The 19,736-nt window shown below is 45.2% G+C and overlaps 1 protein-coding gene across 2 annotated transcripts in view; it reads left to right on the top strand.

The window, feature by feature from the left end:
- SLC24A3 (solute carrier family 24 member 3) overlaps positions 1-19,736 on the top strand; it is a 486,110-nt gene that overhangs the window by 444,969 nt on the left and 21,405 nt on the right. The window contains exons 11-15 of one of the 2 annotated variants that reach the window (XM_040447821.1): positions 347-507; positions 1,291-1,561; positions 8,445-8,611; positions 11,797-11,911; positions 13,797-13,909. In XM_040447821.1, coding sequence (XP_040303755.1) covers positions 347-507; positions 1,291-1,561; positions 8,445-8,611; positions 11,797-11,911; positions 13,797-13,909 — 827 coding nt within the window. The remainder of the gene's footprint in view (positions 1-346; positions 508-1,290; positions 1,562-8,444; positions 8,612-11,796; positions 11,912-13,796; positions 13,910-19,736) is intronic. The other variant, XM_040447820.1, reaches the window with a different exon arrangement.

Here is a 19,736-nt window from a genome sequence, read left to right on the forward strand (position 1 = left end):
TCCTTGGATAGATGGCCAGGTGGTTGGATGGTTGGATGGATGCAAGGAAGGAAAAAAGGAAGGAAGGAAGGGAGGGAGGGAGGGAGGGAGGGAGGAAAGGTAGATGGGAGGATGGGCAGGTGGGTAGATGGATGGATGGATAAATGGACGATTGGGTAGATAAAGGAAGGATAGAGGGGTGGATGAGAGGATGGATGGATGGATGGATGGATAAATGAGTAGATAGGAGGGAGGGAGGAGGAGGGGAGGAAAGGGGAGGAAAGGAAGGGAAAGAAGTCTAAATTAATATCTCCTTCCTGCTCCTAGCCTCAATGTTTTCTTTACTTTGTGTTTTTAATTTCCCTAGCCAATTTCCACCGCAAAGCGTCAGTGATCATGGTAGATGAGCTGCTGTCAGCCTACCCTCACCAGCTTTCTTTCTCTGAGGCTGGACTTCGAATCATGATCACCAGCCACTTCCCCCCCAAGACCCGGCTCTCCATGGCCAGTCGCATGTTGATCAATGAGGTATCTGGGAAACACTGCGTTAGCCTCTGAGCAGGGTGGGAGACTTTGGGAAGGGGAGGACATTTCTTGGTCTGAAAACAGAAATACCAAACTCAACATTGAACACAATAATATTCCTCAGATATTTCCCAACATCTTTGCTGATGGAGCCAGCTGTACATCCTATTTCTTGCTCTTCTCTCCACGTGTCCACGTGTTGAAAGATATGATCAGGCTCCCAGTCATATAGAAAAACTTTCTTATCCCCTCTACCTACCTTTTTCTTTTCATCTTTCATATGGGTAGAACCCTTTGATGTGAACTTGCACAGAAGCAGTTGCTAACTCAAGGTTGCTTTACTTTAAAGTAAAGTCTCTGACCTGAATTCTCCTGTGTAACCCTTTCTCTGGAGTGGCAGCCATATTGATACACTAGTCCAGACACATTTTTGTGGCTTTCTCATATATGGACCAAGTGATTCCTACAGTCCAAAGAAGAAAGATAATAGTGCAGTGCCCAGGGAATTGAGAACGCTGACAGAAATGAAGGGCACATTGGAGAAATAGGATATTTTCTCTAAAGGGATTTGCAAACTCCTGTGGGTCATAACATATGAATCCTTCCTCCCAGAAGGAGGTTGTCTGAGTTGCTTATTACTTTGAAGAATCCCTGAAGACTTCACTGAAGAGTCTTCTGGAAGCATCTCCCTGTCACAGCCTAAAAAAGGTCCTAATAGCTGGTGTCCTAGTTGTAAGGATCTACAGTCCCTATGACTGTGGTAAGAATGTGACTTTCTCTTTCCAGAGGCAAAGACTCATAAATAGTAGGGCCTACGCCAATGGAGAATCTGAGGTGGCCATCAAAATCCCAATTAAGCACACCGTGGAGAATGGGACAGGGCCCAGCAGTGGCCCAGACAGAGGTGTGAATGGGACTCGGAGGGATGATGTTGTTGCTGAGGCTGGTAACGAGACAGAGAATGAGAATGAGGACAATGACAACAACGAGAATGATGAAGAGGAAGAGGAGGATGAAGATGATGATGAAGGACCATACACACCATTCGACCTCCCCTGTAAGAGGACCTATGTGGGGCTGGGATCGGGAGCTATTTTTGGGCACTGAGTACATGTCCTTGACTTTGATGATCTTTTTGCCATCCAATTCAAAGAACTGTCTCTATACATGAATATAGAAATATTTATATTAACTTCTACCATGGGCAAGACTCTGTTTTAGAGGGTTCAGAGATGAACAAGATGGTGACACATGATCATTAGCTGAAATGTGGGTTCTTTGACAAAATGCAAAATTTGTCGACACTTCATGGAGAAAGATCTTCTCTTAGCTGCTCTGTGGGACCTTTTGGTGCTAAGGAGGAAATTCTCACAACCCATGTTGGGGAGACAGCTTGGTGCTCAAGGGAAGAAGCTCTTCACCCACTTTCACCCATCCCGTTACATTTGGCTGGGGGAGCTGTCCTGCCAAGGCCAGTCTAGGGGAGCATGTGCAGCCTTCCCAGTTGGCTTTTGTTCTTCTGCTCATTTCCTACCCCTCACCCACCCCCCTGCAGGTTTCTCCTTTCCCATGACCTAAAATACCACCAAGATACAGACCTAGCAAAAGCATCCCATCCCCAGCTGAATCTCATACAGTCACACTGGTAGCGGGAACCTCCCTGGTACCTTGAAGGGGAGGGGCAAGGCATGTATAGTTTTCAGGACCCCAGCCACCAAGGCAGTTGTCCTCTCCTGACTGCTACCCAACAATGACTTGGCTATTCCAGAGACCTTGTCCTCCTACCCCACCCATTATTGGAATGAGTGGACCAAGCCCAAAGAATTCTACCTATTTGCCAGACATTCCAGAAACTTCTGGCTGCTTTAGGAAAGAGTGCCCTGGTCAAATCTGTGAGGCTTAATTAATGTGTGCAACTTCTCCAGGATGTTTGAATTTCCAGGAGGACTGAATTCTGGAAGTATTGCTTGACCCACTTGAAAGGCCATTTAATGGTAGCATGTGGGTGTGGAGTCTCAGAGTTCTGTGTTATTTTCAGATGTGAGGGGACATCAAGTTGAACTTGGACCAGAGCTGCCCTCCTGTGCCCCCTCAGGGCTCCTCAGATCTCAGCCTCATCAAATGTTTACCAAAATTAACTAGACACTGTTCACTCAGATCCTATATCCCAAAGTCCCCAACTGCCCAGCCAGAGTTAAATCATTACTTGTTAGAAGGTTATCTTGACTGAAAAAAAGTATACTGGCTCATTACCCATTTTGCCACCTTTGGCTATATTTCTTGGCAACCTTCTTCCCTATCAGCCAGTACAAAAGCATTTTAAGGATGAAGTGACCAGTCCCCTCTATTTCTCCCTTATGAACTTTTATGTCCATTTTCTATTGCTGCATATCACCACAAATTTAGTGGCTTAAAACAGTGTGGCTGGGTTTCAGAGGCTCCAAAGGCCATATTAGAGGTGCAGACGGGACTTAGTCCTTCCCAGAAGCCCTGGGGACAATTGTTCCCAGACACAGCCAGACTGTTGGCAAAATCTGGTTCCTTGTGGTTGTAAGGCTGTCCTCTTTCCTTGCTGGCTGTCAGCTGGGGGTTGCCCACTGCCCTTGAAAGCCTGTGTTCTTCAAATTAGCAATGGTGCTTTGGGTGCTTCTCACGCTTCTAATATCTTGGCCCTCCCCTTCAGATTTTGAGGGGCCTAGATCAGGCCCAACTGTATAACCTCCCCGTCAGGAGGTCAGCTCTGCTACATAGCATAGCATAATCATGGAACTGGTAGCTCAGCCCCCCTTCACAGGTTCTGAGAGTCAGGGCATAGACTCTTGGGGGCCTGCATCTCAAATTCTGTCTAGCCTGGCCTTTGCTTTCAGAGTTCACCACTGGCAGCCCACAACCAAGCTCTAAAAATAACTGTTTTGCTAAAGTCTTTCACTGATTAATGCTCTATAAGGGGCCATGTCGGCCTCCCAGAAGCCCCAAGTACACCCCTCTATCTCACACTAAAGATACATGTGTGACACCAGATGTCTGGCTTCCACAACTGAGCCTCGTTACTTAGTAGGACAAAGGGGCCCCCTTCGGATCACTTGTTTGTGTTTCTAACCTGAATGGGATAAATGCCAGGCCAGCCCTTGAGGTTTCAAGGTACCTTGTAACTGTTGCTCACCTTCCCTTCTCGTCTCAGGTTAGTTGCAGATGAGGAGGCCTGGGGCTTCCAGCTACATCATCCATCTTGCGTACATTAAGAGATGTGGCTGTAGACAAGGGCTCAGGAAGCCCACTTCGGGGCCTCCACATCCTTTGGAAGCACAGGCATGAGAGGAGAAAGGATGCTCTGCGTGGTCCTGCCACTCCTCAGGATCTCTGCTTCATTCCTGGGCCTTCCTACCCACCGCCCCCCCCCGGTCCCACCCCTCCCCCCGCCCTGCCCGAGCTACCAAGACATGAAATGGAATCCAAGGTCTTCACCTTGGGCATCCTTGATAAAATGGCTCTGATTCCGAAGGTCTGGTGGGAGGCCCAAGATTCTGCATTTATAACAAGCCCCCAGGTGACACTGGTGCCGCTTGTCTGTGGGCCACACCTGAGCCAGTGAGGGAGTGGCACCCTCACATGGCTGATCTTTACAGCTCCCCTAAGCCTTAGGGGAGCCTCATTCAGAGCCAGGTTCTGCCTTTGAAACAGAGAGTGGGTTCGTCCAATTATGATCCTCTGTCCCTTTCCACCAACTGAGGCCAAACCCCATTCCCGGACTCACGAACTTTGATCTGAGTGTCCAGCAGGCCCTTCCTTGGGCAGGGAGACCCCTTCAAGCAGTGGCCAACAGAGGCCACTCGAGGAGCTGGGAGGACTCAGTCTAGGAACATCCAGTTCCTCTGCACTAAGTTCCTTTGGCCTGAAAAAGGTCTGGCCACACAATGAGGACATTTCTCCTTCTCACTGTAATCTTGCAGGGTCATGGGCTGTCTTTGTTCCTGTCACAGCTGTAGGGCTTTCTTCTCTCCAGAATTTGATTATAATGAGTATAATTAGTATTTAAGAAATTATGTAGAGGGGCACCTGGGTGGCTCAGTTGGTTAGACAACTGACTTCGGCTCAGGTCATGATCTCACAGTTTGTGGGTTCAAGCCCCGTGTCGGGCTCTGTGCTGACAGCTCAGAGCCTGGAACTTGCTTTAGGTTCTGTGTCTCCCCCTCTCTCTGCTCCTCCCCTGCTCATGTTCTGTGTCTCTGTGTCTCTCAATAATAAGTAAACTTTTTAAAAAAAATGAGAAATTATGTAGAAGTATGTAAATACAGGCATATCTATGATGTATGTACATGTGCACACATACATTGTATATGCATATATGTGCACATGCATGGGCATGCATGAATATAAGCATGTGCATATATGTTCAGTGTGCACATGTTGATATAATGTATACGTCTAACAAACATATACATTTGTATACTGTTTTATACTTATATGATATATGCACAGATATTAACATACCTGTTTTTATATGTGCGTATAATATGTGTATAGGCTAAGCTCATATCGTATGTATGTTTTTATATACACCTATGCACAGTATATATGTATGTGCATATATATACGTGTAAATTGCACATATATTCCTATCTGTTGCATGAAGAAATTCTTACTATTGACTGTCAGAAATAGCAATGTTTACATAGGCAAACATACTTCCACAGAAAAAAAGACTGAATAGAAGTATGCCGAAATATGAGTATGTTTATCCTAGGTGGAATTATTGTTTAAATTTTTCTAGATTTTCCATTCTAAAACATTTTTATTGCCTGTATAGTTAGAACAAATTGATATATTTAATCTAGGCCTATGATAATGAGCAATGACTTTTTCTTCTCAATAGAATTAAGCTTCTTTAAAAACTCAATAAGGAGTATAACTTAAGAACAGGTCCTTTGCTTTTTAGAGGCAAGTCACACTCAAAGGGATACTGTAATGCTCAGAGTCCCCGCTTCATGTCCCCTGGCTTCATCTCTCAGTTGCTGGCTGACTTCCGAGAAATCACATGATCACTGGTACATCGGGTTCATGCACAGAGAGTTTTGTTTTCTTCATTCATGGCTGTATCCTTAAAACCTGAAGCAGCACCTGGTGCACACTGGCAGAGGAGCATTCAATGAATATTCGTTAAATAAAGGAATAAACCTGTCCCCAGGGCACTCTCTTTGGATCACATAGCAATGGAAGAAAAGATGGGGAAATATCCAGAAATACTGTTGACTCAGAGAGGAAAGGAAACCATTTTTACCTATTTATTTAGAAATGGAAACTTAAGCTAGCTAAAATATGCACATGCATCACTGTGTTTATATGTGCATATAATATACATAGAGGTTAAATTCATATGGCATATATGTAAATCATATACACCTATGCAGAGTATAAGTTGAACATATATTCTTATCCTTGCATGAAGAAAGCCTTACCATTGACTAACAGAAATAGAAACGTTTATATGTGAATGTAGGTAAACACACTTCCACAGGAAAAAGAACACACCAAAATATAGGAATGTTCCTTATTTGCTGCTGCAGTTCCTCAAAATCACTTAAAAAGCACATTTCTGTATCACTTGGTTTGCTGAAGGAGCTGTATTTGTTACATTACATTCCAGATTATACTGATTGAATTTTAAAAAATTTTTTTAATGTTTATTCATTTTTGAGAGACAGAGAGAGAACGTGAGTGGTGGATGGGGCAGAGAGAGAGGGAGACACAGAATCCGAAGCAGGCTCCAGGCTCTGAGCTGTCAGCACAGAGCCCGACGCAGGGCTCGAACTCACAAACCACAAGATCATGACCTGAGCAGAAGTCGGATGCTTAACCGACTGAGCCACCCAGGTTCCTCATACTGATTGAATTTCTGCTGTATGTTTGTTGTTGCAGTGGAGCCATAACTCGCAGAAAGCATCTATATCATGAAACAGAAGACTCTTTTCTAGATATAAGGCCCTAACCAGAGTCAAGTCAGAACTTTCTAAAGCAGCTGAGAGAAGAAAACTCAAAATTCATTGATCCTAACATGTACTGCTTCCAGCTTTACTTAATATCATTTTCTAAGCTCCTGCAGTCATAAGTTCCGATTTCTTTTTTTGTTTGTTTAATTTTCTGAAGAATTTCTGAAGGATGACAAAGAGCCAGATGGCAGTCATTCCCCTTCCCATTGGTGTATATCTTTATAACTTTGATGGGGTGTGTGTATTTAAATTGGACAAGTCTGTCTGTGCAGGGGCCTCAGGAAGACTGGAAGGCCAGTGAGGGGGTCCCCAGAGCCCGAGATGCGTAACTGACATCCCTACATCACAGGATTTAGCAGCACGCAGGACTCCAGGATGCCTTTGGGATCCAAGGGTCTGACTATGTTCTGGATTCTACAGCATTTGTAAAAATGCTCACAAAAATCCCCCGACAGCTTTCTTGCTTTGAAATCCAGCCAAACAGTCCCTGGTGTCTGTGGCATTTGTTCCCATCTTGTAGCAGCGAACTGGGAAAGTGCTGGATACCGCTATAAAATTATGAAATAAATTTCATTTAGCAGTTTATTAATCACTGTTCAAAGTGTCATTTTAAAAATACCTCCTTAACTCTGGTGGGAGTATAAAATGGGACGATCATTTTTGGAAGACTTCTCAACAGTTTCCTAACAAAGTTAGAAAAAACACCCACCCTGTGACTCAGCAGTTCTACTCCTGGGTCTTCAACCAAAGAGATAAAAACATGCCCACCAAAAAAAGTATACAGGAATGCTCATGGCCACGTTAGTTGTAATACTTCAAAACTGGCAACAACCCCAAAGTCCCATCCACAGGAGGATGGATAATAAGTTGTGTATAATAAGACTATACAGCAATCTAAGCGGAATGAATTCCTGACACACGAATGAATCTCAAAAAACATGTTGACTAAAATCATGCACCATGTGATTTTCTTTATTTGAAGGTGGACAACAGGAAAAACTAATCTATGGTGGCAGAGGGTGGAGGATTGACTGGAAAGAGACTCAGGGAACTTTCTGGAAGGTGGAAATGTTCTTTTATCTCCATTGGAGCAGGGAGTATATACAATGCATTTCTTACCAGAGGTATTAGCCCTTAAGCAGGATTGTAATAAAGGCCAAATGAGACCTGATATGGTTGTCAAACCTGAGACGACAAGGAACTCATGGAAATAGAGTCACCAAAATAAGCATTTATGGGTATGCCTGAAACACAGAGCTCAGACAACACAGAGATAATAGGATTAGGTCATCACTGGCCAATCCATCACCTCATCCCTGAAAGCAGGTATTTAGAAAGCCAGAAATCAATGACTAATTTGCAAATTCATATCAGCTTGAGATACCCCCAAGCAGTGTTTTGACAACTTTGAGAGCTTTCAAACCATCTTTCAAGATTTCAGTGAGTTGACAGACAATATTGAGCAATTCCACTAGATGGCGCTGTGACCACTGACACTTTATAATATTGTAAGATTGTGTTATCTAATCATGGGGAGAGGAGACCCCAGGCAGACTGGTGGTCTGCCTAGCTCCCCTCCCCCACCTTCACCCCACCCCCACACACTCCTCTCCCTTTGTGTCTGAGAATCATCCTCATCCTTTCCCACCTGGCCCCATTTGCCAAACCATCCTCCCAGCCCTGTGTGCTCAGAAGTGACATATCTCTCATTTGGGTGCCTAACTAGCAGGTGAGCAGTGGATACCTTTTTTTTTTTTTTCGACTGGGTTTTGAACGTCAGGTTTCATGGCTGGTGGAAAGCCATTTGTGTCTTTTATGTAAAGAACACGTGATAAGGCTTATTTCCCAGGCCATCAATTAGGCTGTAAATGTCAGGGGCAAGCAGCATGGAGGGCTGGTAAAACAGAGAGAGGAAGCTAACTAATGTGCTTTCTGCCTTTTTTATTTTCCCAGCTGGGAAACTGGAAACAGTGAAGTGGGCATTCACCTGGCCACTGAGTTTTGTCTTATACTTCACGGTACCCAACTGCAACAAGCCGCGCTGGGAAAAGTGGTTCATGGTGACATTTGCTTCCTCCACGTTATGGATTGCAGCCTTCTCCTACATGATGGTGTGGATGGTGAGTAGACTCAGAACCCCACAGCATTGCTAGATCTCTTTAGAGGGAAAAATGTGCTCCAATCAGAGGGGAATAGGGAGTGGGGTTTCAGCCCAGTAACTGTATCAGTCAGCCATTACCTCAGGAAACTGCCTAACAAACCATCCTTAAACTCAGTGGTTTAGAATCACAAGAATTTATCCTCCTGCTCACATATCTACAGGTTGACTGTGGTTTGAGTCCTCTTAGCAGGCACTGACCGACCGAGCAGTTCTCCTTCCCGCTACAGCATGATTATGTTTGGTTCAGGCTGTGGGTGGGTTTCATGTCTACTCCATAGGTTTGCTCATTTTCCTTGGACCCTGTGGCTACCCGGGGAATGTTCTTCTCATGATGGATCATTGGAATGCTAGAGGACTGGTGGAAACATGAGGTGCCTCCTAGGGCCTTGGCTGGTGACTTGTGCCCAATATCAACGGGAGTAGGGAATATATACTCTGCCTACTCTAGCCAGAAGAACAGCAGAGCCACAAGGCAAAGGGTGTGAAGCAAAGGCATGAAGAATCAGGGAGTAATAATTCCCTCCGTCACAGTCACTTCCCCTAACTGAGTCTCAGTTTACTGTCAACCAGTAAATAAGGTCATTAGACCCGGAGACCACTCAAGGGTCCTTTCTGAAGCTAAAACAATGATTCAAGGACTGGCATGGGTTGTGGGGCTAGGGCTCACAAGAGCCTCTGCCCCGAAGCCATTTTAAGGCAACACAACCATCCAGAGTGCATTGCCCATTTACAACTCTGCTTTTTAACTGGGGAGCAAACCTAGTCCAGTCAGAGTTAGGCAGAGATGAAAAGCTGTGACAAAACTGCTCAGATCTAAATTAATCTGGTTCAAACATTGCACAGAACTGTAATATAAATTCTGGAGAATTAAACCCAAGATCTAGGGGCGCCTAGGTGTCTCAGCCGGTTGGGCATCAACTTCGGCTTGGGTCATGAGCTCACATTTCGTGAGTCTGAGCCCCACGTCGGGCTCTGGGCTGACATCTCGGAGCCTGGGGCTGCTTTGGATTCTGTGTCTCCCTCTCTCTCTGCCCCTCCCCTGCTTACTCTCTCTCTGTCTCTGTCTCAAAACTAAATAAACCTTAAATCCAAGGGCTAAAAAAAAAAAGGTTCTGAAGAGATTATTTTGGAAATCATGGCAAATTTGTAAACCTGACACAGTTAACTCACAAATTATCCCTTGCCTTTAACATCAACAGATAATTTTTTTTTGTTTATTTACTTTTGAGAGAGGGAGACAGAGACAGAGTGTGATCAGGCAAGAGGGAGGGGCAGAAAGAGGGAGACACAGAATCTGAAATAGGCTTCAGGCTCTGAGCTATTAGCACAGAGCCCAAGGTGGGTCTCAAACTCACGAACCGCGAGATTGTGACCTGAGCCGAAGTCAGATGCTTAACTGACTGAGCCACCCAGGCGCCCCTGCAGATAATTTTTTTCTAACCCACATCTTGTAGGGTTTCTCCCCCATGCAGGATTCATTGATGTTTTTATTCGATATGTTCATTGGGTGCCGTCTCTGTTCCGAGTTTGGGGAATAGTTCTGGTGTTCCTAACCTCCAGGTGCTAGCTGGTTTTCCCAGGTCCACCAACCTGCAAGCCTACCAAGAGACCTGGAGTTGCCCCTCCTGTTTTCTTCCTTCCACCCTGGTGGAGGTTCTAAGAAGTTCTGAGAAATGGCCAAGAGTAAGGGAGAACACAAGGAGAAATACAAGACTTGGTCCCAGCTCCCTGGAGAATCGGTTCCCCAAACTCCAGACAAAACCGCAAACCTGGTAATAATGACACTAGCAAGAGCAGGAACCCCAGCTCTGTTCCAGGCCAAATGCCACTGAGCCAAACCGGTCCCTGCAGGGACCTAGCTGAGGGTTAAAAAGGGAGAAACACAGCTTGGCCAGCTCCATTTCGCAAAAGGTCCCTGGGAACAAGTGCATCTCACTTTCCTCCCTGGAGAATGGGAGACAGAGAGCCCCAAGGCCATCCCCAGATCAGTCCTGCACGGAATGGACATCAAGTGCATTTTCTGGTTTGAGAGGAAGAAGAAGTCAGGTATCCCAGCGGTTTACCATCCCCCAAACCTTTGGATGGGGAAGGAGCAACCGTGACCTTTGGAGCCAAGTCAGGGATACGTGTCTCTTACAGTGGGGCTGAGAGGCCAGGTAGAGCTGAAGAGAGAGCGTGCTACTTACAGCGCATGGTTTGCATTTCTCTTAATTTTCTGGAAAGTGAAGGCGCTCAGGTGGCATCGTGAAATGACCTAATCGTCTCCGCTCCTGTGGATGGACCTCTCCTTAGGTCAACACACGGGAAATGCTTTCTTTTTCCAGTTGCCTCCATTTTACCACTGGCCCCTCAACAGCTAGCCTCTCCAACTGCCTGCCTATTTCCCCTCCCCCCTCTGGAAATCAGGGGCCAAGAATGGGCACATTTGCATAATGCAGGCACTGCCTGGGTAGCACCTGTTTCTGCCTTCTGGCTTAACCCCTTCTATGCAAATGGTGGTGCTGCCTGTGGAGAGGAGCCTGGCTGTCCCCAGCGTTCCTTGAGCATTGCCTCCGCTTCCCATCTGAAGAGTGGAGGTAATCTAGCACCTACCCTGTAGGGTTGGTGTGAAACTTTAACAAGTTAAAACTCATGAACATCACTTAGCACGGTGTCTGAGTACTGCATCAATCAACATAAGCGAGTATAGTGTGGCTGTTGTTCCCACGCTTTAAGTTCTCGTGAATTCCAGTTGTGCAGCTCGGCACTCAGATACCTAAATTCCCAGCACAGGATGGCAGTCATCCATTCTGGGTTTCTTTCCCAGGACCAGTCTGAGGTTAAATATTCTGTCCCAATATCACCTTTTCCCAGAAACTGTTTCTCCTATCTCGAGATGGCTGCCTCGCCTGAAAGGAACATGTATAAAACACCAGTCTTTGGTTGGAAAACTTGGGCTTCATCACCGCACCCTGGTCCCCTGACCTGCAGTCCTGGTCTGCTCCATGAAATGTTCTTGGTCCTCTGCATTGATACAGAGAGCAGGCATTGCTCCCGGGACAGACTAGCCAGACTGCAACTTTTTCTGTTTGTCAGGCAGAGGATCCACAAGTGGGTCGGGCTGGCACCGGCTCCCTGCTTACCACCTCTTCCTGCCTCATCCAGGTCACAATCATTGGATACACGCTGGGGATTCCTGATGTCATCATGGGGATCACCTTCCTGGCAGCTGGAACCAGTGTGCCTGACTGCATGGCCAGCCTCATCGTGGCCAGACAAGGTGAGGCCTCCAGTTAGATGGGGGCAGGGATAGGGGAGGAAGGAAGGCCTCCCTATGGGCAGGAAGAGCTTTGGGGGATCCACATGGCAGTTACCAGGGTGATGGGTGACTTCAGTGCTGTGTTGGTCAAAAAGCTAACTGGCATCGGGGCGCCTGGGTGGCGCAGTCGGTTAAGCGTCTGACTTCAGCTCAGGTCATGATCTCACGGTCCGTGAGTTCGAGCCCCGCGTCGGGCTCTGTGCTGACAGCTCAGAGCCTGGAGCCTGCTTCCGATTCTGTGTCTCCCTCACTCTCTGACCCTCCCCCATTCATGCTCTGTCTCTCTCTGTCTCAAAAATAAATAAACATTAAAAAAAATTAAAAAAAAAAAAAAGCTAACTGGCATCAATAGAACAGGGAAATAAGCCAGAAGATCTACCCTTAAGAAAGGCAGAGATGGGGCGCCTGGGTGGCGCAGTCGGTTAAGCGTCCGACTTCAACCAGGTCACGATCTCACAGTCCGTGAGTTCGAGCCCCGCGTCGGGCTCTGGGCTGATGGCTCAGAGCCTGGAGCCTGTTTCCGATTCTGTGTCTCCCTCTCTCTGTGCCCCTCGCCCGTTCATGCTCTGTCTCTCTCTGTCCCAAAAATAAATAAACGTTGAAAAAAAAAAAAATTAAAAAAAAAAAAAAAAAAAAAAAAAAAGAAAGGCAGAGATGTTTTCTAGGTAGCACCCAGAACCTCTTCTGAAGGTTGTATTACCATTCTTCTATTATTAAAAATAGTAATAAATGTAATATAGCTAACCTTGGCTGAGTGCCACACACTGAGCAAAGCAGTTTAAGTATTGTTATCTTATTTAATTTAAACAACTCCATGGGGTAGGGAAAATCATATGCCCATTTTATGGATTAGGGAAACTGAGGCTTAGAGAAGACAGACTCCATGACCTAAGGTCTGCCCAGCTGCAGTACCCTTGACAGTGATGGTTGCCACAGGTCAGTCGTCAGTGTATGGCCCACCCTCCGCTCCTTCAAAACCAAGCTTACAGGTGGACGCCCCTTCCAGATGGCCATGCCCTTCCCTAGCACCGCTCTAATTTATATGCCTGATTTGTGCTAGACGGCATTTGTTTTCAACAAACACAATGTGCAGCTGTAACACTTAGCATAGTATCCTCTAGATGTACTCACTAAATTTTGCTGATTTCATTCATTCATTCATTCATTTATTCATTCATTTAGAGAGAGACAGAGACAGAGAGAACATGAGCGAGGGAGGGGCAGAGAGAGAGAAAGGCAGAGAATCCCAAGCAGGCTCCACGCTGTCAGCAGGCAGAGTCCAACGTGGGGCTGGAACTCATGAAACCATGAGATCATGACCTGAGCAAAACTCAGGAGTTAGATGCTCAACCCACTGAGCCACCTCGGCACTCCACGTTATTTTTTCTTAATAGTACTCAATTATTTAGAAGAATTGAGAACAGGGTAGAGCAGTTGGGAGATGGTACTAAAATATATGGGTTGGTGAGCTCATGAGAGGTTTAACAGAACTATCAAGTTTATTCCTTTCTAGAAGGGTGTTTCAGAATCTTTGGAACTCTATTTGGTGTTTGGAATCATTCCCATTTAGCCAGTGGTCATGTTTGAAGTAAAGGTCAACAACTCACTAGAATGTGCATATCATTCTATTCTGTTCTTGTCATATTCCATTCCATTCTACTAAAAATGCATATGCTGTTGAAAATACAGGTGATGGCCTGGGAAGGGAATCACCTAGCAAATGAGCTAGCAGACCTACCAGCTAAGTCTCTGGCTATCAGACCAAAGGGTTGGGAGAGTCCCTCTGGGGTTCCCTGTCCTACCCTGAGATCTCCTTTCTAACTCAAGTGACCTCTCATCCTCGCAGGCATGGGAGACATGGCTGTATCCAACTCCATTGGGAGCAACGTGTTTGATATCCTCATTGGCCTTGGTCTCCCATGGGCCCTGCAGACCCTGGCTGTGGATTATGGATCCTATGTAAGTGGGTTTTCTCCGTGATTTCTCTTTAAATCTAGGGCTACACGGACACTGTTTTCAGGGCAAAGGAGATGCGGTATTACTAATATCGAGGGGTAAACAAACTCTTTCTTATCCAAGTCCTTCCAAAGTCAGGCTTGTGGGCACATTCAGGACTCCAGAACAGAACTGGCAAACCTTTTCTGTAAAGGGCCTGTGACTGTGATTGTGATACGTCAGGCTTTGAGGGCCAGTCTCTATCACAACTATCCACCCCTACTGCTGTGTAGCCTGAAAGCAGCCAGAGACAACGTGTAAATGAATGAGTATGGCTGTGCAAATAAAACTTTATGTATAGAAACAGAAATTTCACTTCCATATAATTTTTATATGTCATGATACATGATCTATGATTCTTTCCATTTTTTTCAACTACTGAAAAGCATAAAAATCATTCTTAACTCATGGGTTATGCAAAAACAGGAGGTGGGCCAGATTTGGCCCATGGGCCATCATCTGCCAACCCCTGTCTGGTGTATTTGTTTTATGGGCAAAATAATTTTATTCGTGAAGGAAGGGACACAAAACATAATAGACCCTCTCTGTCAGGGATCTGGTGACAGTCAGACTGTGAGGCGATGGCCTCCGTGCTCTTTCTCAAGCCTGAGCTAATTGTGACCTCAGGTAGATTTGCGGGTGAGCGACCCGGAGGGTCTGGCACTCTTTCCCATTCTTTGAAAATGTCCCCCCTCTGCTGATGGCACCACTGTCCTCGACACTGTCTGAGGACTGAGGGAGAAACTACAATTCAAGATTTTTGCCTGGACACAGGAAGAAAAGGGTAGCATGCCTCCAAAGTGTTTACACCCAACCCAGTGCTGAGTGCCTCTCTCAGTGTGTTACTGAGCATTACCTTAGTTTAGCTGCAAAATTTGTTCAGTAATTGTATATCCTGCAGAAAATGCTGCGGCTCAGACAAGGGTTGTCGTCAAAGTTGTTTGACAAACGGCCGTTTCAACTAGGGAAGGTGTGTCCAGCCAGTTGCAATGAAATCAAAATTCATACAGAAAGTGGTTTTGGTTCATGTGAAATTACCTGTTGACGGAGAGATTTCATCAGAGAATAAAGATAAGCATAAGGGGATGGAAAGAAGCAGAATATGTTCTAAGGAGTGGAGATCTCTTCTATTTTGTCAGTGAAATTCGGTAATGATGTGGTGAGAGAGGCCACATTGCCTTAGTGGGAAGCTGGTTTTTGGAGATGAAATCTAAATAACTAGAGAGAACCAGCCATGGGGAAATGGGCAGGGCAGGGCATTCCAGGCAAAAGGAACAGTCAGTGCAAAGGCCCTGAGGCAGAGATGCACTTGGCATGTTGGAGAATGTCATGCTTATTCAAAATCATTCCTGGCCTTGAGCCCAGGAATAAGGACCACCAAGCCTTGACTGATTGTAATGTAAACAGATACATATCCACCAGAAAGGCCAATTCTTCCATAGCTCCCAGTGTACCCTGAACATCATACTTCCCAAGCTACTTGCCACCTCTGACATTGTTTAGAGCCAAGCTAGGGCCCTTCAGAATCACTGTCCCTGAAGATGCCCTATATTTCCCCTCCTGCAGACTACTCTGCCTCAGATGCGCATACCTTGTCACTCGTCCCATTTGAAATGATGTCCCTTCTTCCAGGGGTCTCTATTGCCCCTTTATTCAGGATTCCTTTCTGGACCCCACCACTAAATGGGATCCCTGCACACCCTTTGTTTTTATCTCACTCTTGGCCCTTGAACTTGGCTTCATCTTATTACATGTTAAGTGATGAATGTAGAAGAGACACTGAAGAAATGTCATCCAGGTTGGCCCCTGAAAGGACATCATAAATTGGATAGTCACAGGATTCCAGACAATCTTTCTAAGATTTTTATGAGTGACACTGTTGTCAGTCAGGCGCTTATGAAGAGACTCACATCAACCAGATTCACAAGAGTTTGATGTATTGCTAGAATGTCAACAGATGGTACTAAGATGCATAGGTGCAAGATAGAAAGCATACTTATTCTGGACAATTTGTGTTCTGTTTTCCTAGGTGAAGACCTATGTAGGAGGTAGTTTGGTTTTTGGATTTGGTTTTGGTTTTTGTGTGTGTTTCTTTTTCTTTCCTTAGACTTCTTTATCTATTTTGAGAGAGAGAGAGAGAGAGAGAGCCCGTGTGCATGCATGTGAAGGTGAGGGGCAGAGAGAGAGGGGGAGAGGGAATGTTAAGCAGGCTCCATGCTGTCAGCACAGAGCCCAGCACAGGGCTTGATCTCATGAACTGTGAGATCATGACCTGAACCCAAATCAAGTCAGATGCTTAACTGGACTGGGTCACCCAGGCCCCTCTGTTTACAGTTTCTTTTTAAAATTTTTTTAATGTTTATTTAGTTTTCAAAGAGAGAGAGAGAGGGCAAGCAGGGGAGGAGAAGACAGAGAGGGAGACCCAGAAACTGAAGCAGGCTCCAGGCTCTGGAGCTGCCAGCGCAGAGCCCAATGCAGGGCTCAAATCCACGAACTGTGCAATCATGACCTGAGCCGAAGTCCAGTGTTTAACCAACTGAACCACCCAGGTGCCCCTGTTTCTTTCTTTTTTTTTTTTTTAATTTAAGTATAGTTGACACACAATGTTACATTAGTTTCAGATGTACAAAGTAGTGATTTGACAAATCTATACATCATGCTATGCTCACCACAAGTGTAATGACCATACAATACCATTGACTATATTTTCTTATGCTGTACTTTTCATCCCCATGACTTCTTCATTCCATAACTAGAGCCTGTACCTCCCATGGGTGGGAGGCATTTAGGGAGCCCCATGACTACCCACAAGTTCAGTGACTCACCAGGAGTATTCACAGGACTTAGTAGCAGATTTTAGTCGTGGCCAAGGTTTATTATTATAGCAAAGGATATGGAGTAAAAGCAGCAGAAAAGCGAAATGCATCAGGAAAAATCCAGAGAGGTCAGATGCACGCACCAATTCCTGCCCCACCAGGTCATATAAGACATGCTTTCTCTCTAGCAGCAACCTATACGGACATGTGTGAGATATCTCTATCCAGGGCAGTCCACGGGAATCTGAGACTTTTATGGAGTGCTGGTCAGGTAGACACATTCCTGCTCAGTATACAGCCATGATAGCAAAATTCAGAATTCCAGCATAGACCCCAGATATACATCATAAAGCTCTCTAAACAATCCTGACAAGCTGGTACAGCATGCCCCATTGCTTTTGGAGCGCAAAACAACATCATTCATCAGTAACACAAAGAACATTCCAAGGACCGCATTCTTGGGGATTGGCTGAGGATCTGTCATCATTCTAGGCTCCCCTAGAGGCATGCAAGGATTAAGGAACCAGACCTGCTGCATTAACACGTTCTGCATAGAAGATCAAATGAGAATTTATGTGTTAGAGTAAGTATCGCTACTACTATATGTATCATAAACAACCCCAACATTTCACTGGGGCAGCCCAAGAAACGTTTATTTCTTCCTCCAAATCCCCTGCAGATATTTCCATCCTGGCAGCTCCCATGGCTCTTCAGACAGAGACTCAGACTGGGGCTTATTTCATCCTGTGGTTATACCCTCCTGGAGTCCTTCTCCAATAGACACACAGGAAGCAGAGAAAGCAAGGGCATGGAATATTATGCAGATGGTTTTGTGATGAGGACTGAAGGTCGTATATGTCCTCTCTGCTCCCACCCATTAGGTAGATAAGTCAAACATTCCCACCTAGATGCAAGAAGGATCCAGGACACTTGTTTAGCTGTGCATCCAGGAAGGAGAGGCAATGAAGATGTCAGTGGACACTAGCAGTCTCTAAAGTCTGGAGTGTCTGGTTGTGAGTGGGGGCCAAACAAGAAAGAGGATTTAATGGACAACCTTTTACGGGAGCCGTTGAGTTGCTATTGTCTGAGGCATCAGCTCGTATCATAGGGCTCTTCTCCCTGTCATGACAACCATCCTGGGGCACACTGACCAATCCTGCCTCTTTGAGCTCCTTTTTCTGAGTCATATGTGGACCCTCCCCCTCCCAGCTAATACATGTTTCCTGTAACCACGTTGAGAACATATTATTGATTATATTGAATCTCTCTCATTAAAGTAGCTGCTTCCTTAAATCACAAATCACCTTGCTTCTCTTTCGCCATTCCTCAGACAATCTCCTGGGTTTTTCTACAGTCGGGTCACCTTAACTTGACTTTGTTTTTCCTTTTTTCTGATTATCAAAATAGCACATGGTCTTCATCGAAAACTAGAGAAACCAATGCCAGAAAACTCTGGAGCAGTGTCTGCCCAGTAGAACTTTCTGTAATGATGGAGCTGTTGTATGTTGTGCTGTCCAATATAGTAACCACTAGCTCCATGAGACTTTTTAAGGACTTGAAATGTGGCTCGTTCAAGGGCAGACTTGGAGTTTTTTCTTTTCATTTTATTTTAATTAACTTCAATTTACACAGCCACATGTGCCTTGTGGCTGCCCATGAGACTGCAGGTTCAGAGGACGAGATAAAAATCATGCATAATATGATCTGTAACTATCAGTTCTCAATATTTCAGCATGTTTTCCTTTCCATACTGGTTTATATAGCTGACACTCCACTCTACAGTTATGTGCATTGCTTTTTATACTCCTCATTATATCAAACATCATATCAAGATTTCCTTAAAACCTCACTAGAAACATCATCTTTAAAGGCAACCTCATATTCTTTACTTCTACCAAAATTTCCTTAACCGTGCTGCTGTTAGACACATCTTGCCTCAAGATTTTCACTGTTATAAATAATGATGCAACACACATCTCTGTAAATCACTCTTATAGATTCTAGACATCTAAAAAAGAACTCTACATAAAACTGTATTTACATTTGAGGCTATTTTCCCAAAGCTGGAATTGTTATAAAGAATATGAACACCTTGAAGTTCTTTATTTGTGCCTAATTATTTCTTGCAAATGGCAATATTCCTTACATTTTCATTTGTCCTTGTTTCATTCCTGAGATTTGGAGGACAGCTTCATGGCACCCTCACATTCTTTAAAAAAAAAAAAAAAAACAGGCGTTACCCTGACATTCTGACCAGAGGAAGCCATATGAGGGCGAGCTTCTTTGCGGCACATAGTATGGGCATGTACCTACTTGAGCCATGAAAAGAGTGTTGAATATAACGGGAATAGTACAACCTAACTTCCTCTGAAGTGCTACTAGGGACCCTCTATCGTTACTCAGTCACACTCAGCCTTGGGTGTCTCTCTCCCTCCAGAGATTCTCGCTTTGCTAAACGCAATGCTCTGTCTCTCATTTCCTGGTCCGTCTTTAGAGCCTGTCTTCATCAGCACCCCATCTCTGCCTGGTTTCTGTGCACCTTAACCCAGCTCAGAGCACTGGGTGTGGATATGTTGAGTTCACCAGCACATCCACCTGGTGTGTGCCCCTGTTGCATTTCCCCACTTGTCAGAGTTGTAAAGAAGTAAAATTCAGACCTGTGTGAATTTCAACTGCTTTTTGTTTCCTCTGGTGAAGACCAGAAAATAGTGGCTAAAGAGCGGGCAGCAGGGGGCACCAGGGTGGCTTAGGCAGTTGAGCAACTGACTTTGGCTCAGGTCATGATTTCATGGTTCATGAGTTCAAGCCCCACATCAGGCTCACTGCTGTCAGCATGGAGCCTGCTTTGGATCCCCTGTTCCCTTCTCTCTCTGCCCCGCCCCCCCCCGCATTGGCATTCTCTCTTAAAAAAAATAAATAAATAAAATAGTTTTGAAAAAAAAGCAGGCAGCAAAAAGATGAAAAAAAATGGTCTT

The sequence above is a fragment of the Herpailurus yagouaroundi genome, unplaced genomic scaffold, assembly GCF_014898765.1.
Source record: "Herpailurus yagouaroundi ecotype Mexico unplaced genomic scaffold, PumYag 196, whole genome shotgun sequence".
Lineage (NCBI taxonomy): Eukaryota > Metazoa > Chordata > Mammalia > Carnivora > Felidae > Herpailurus > Herpailurus yagouaroundi.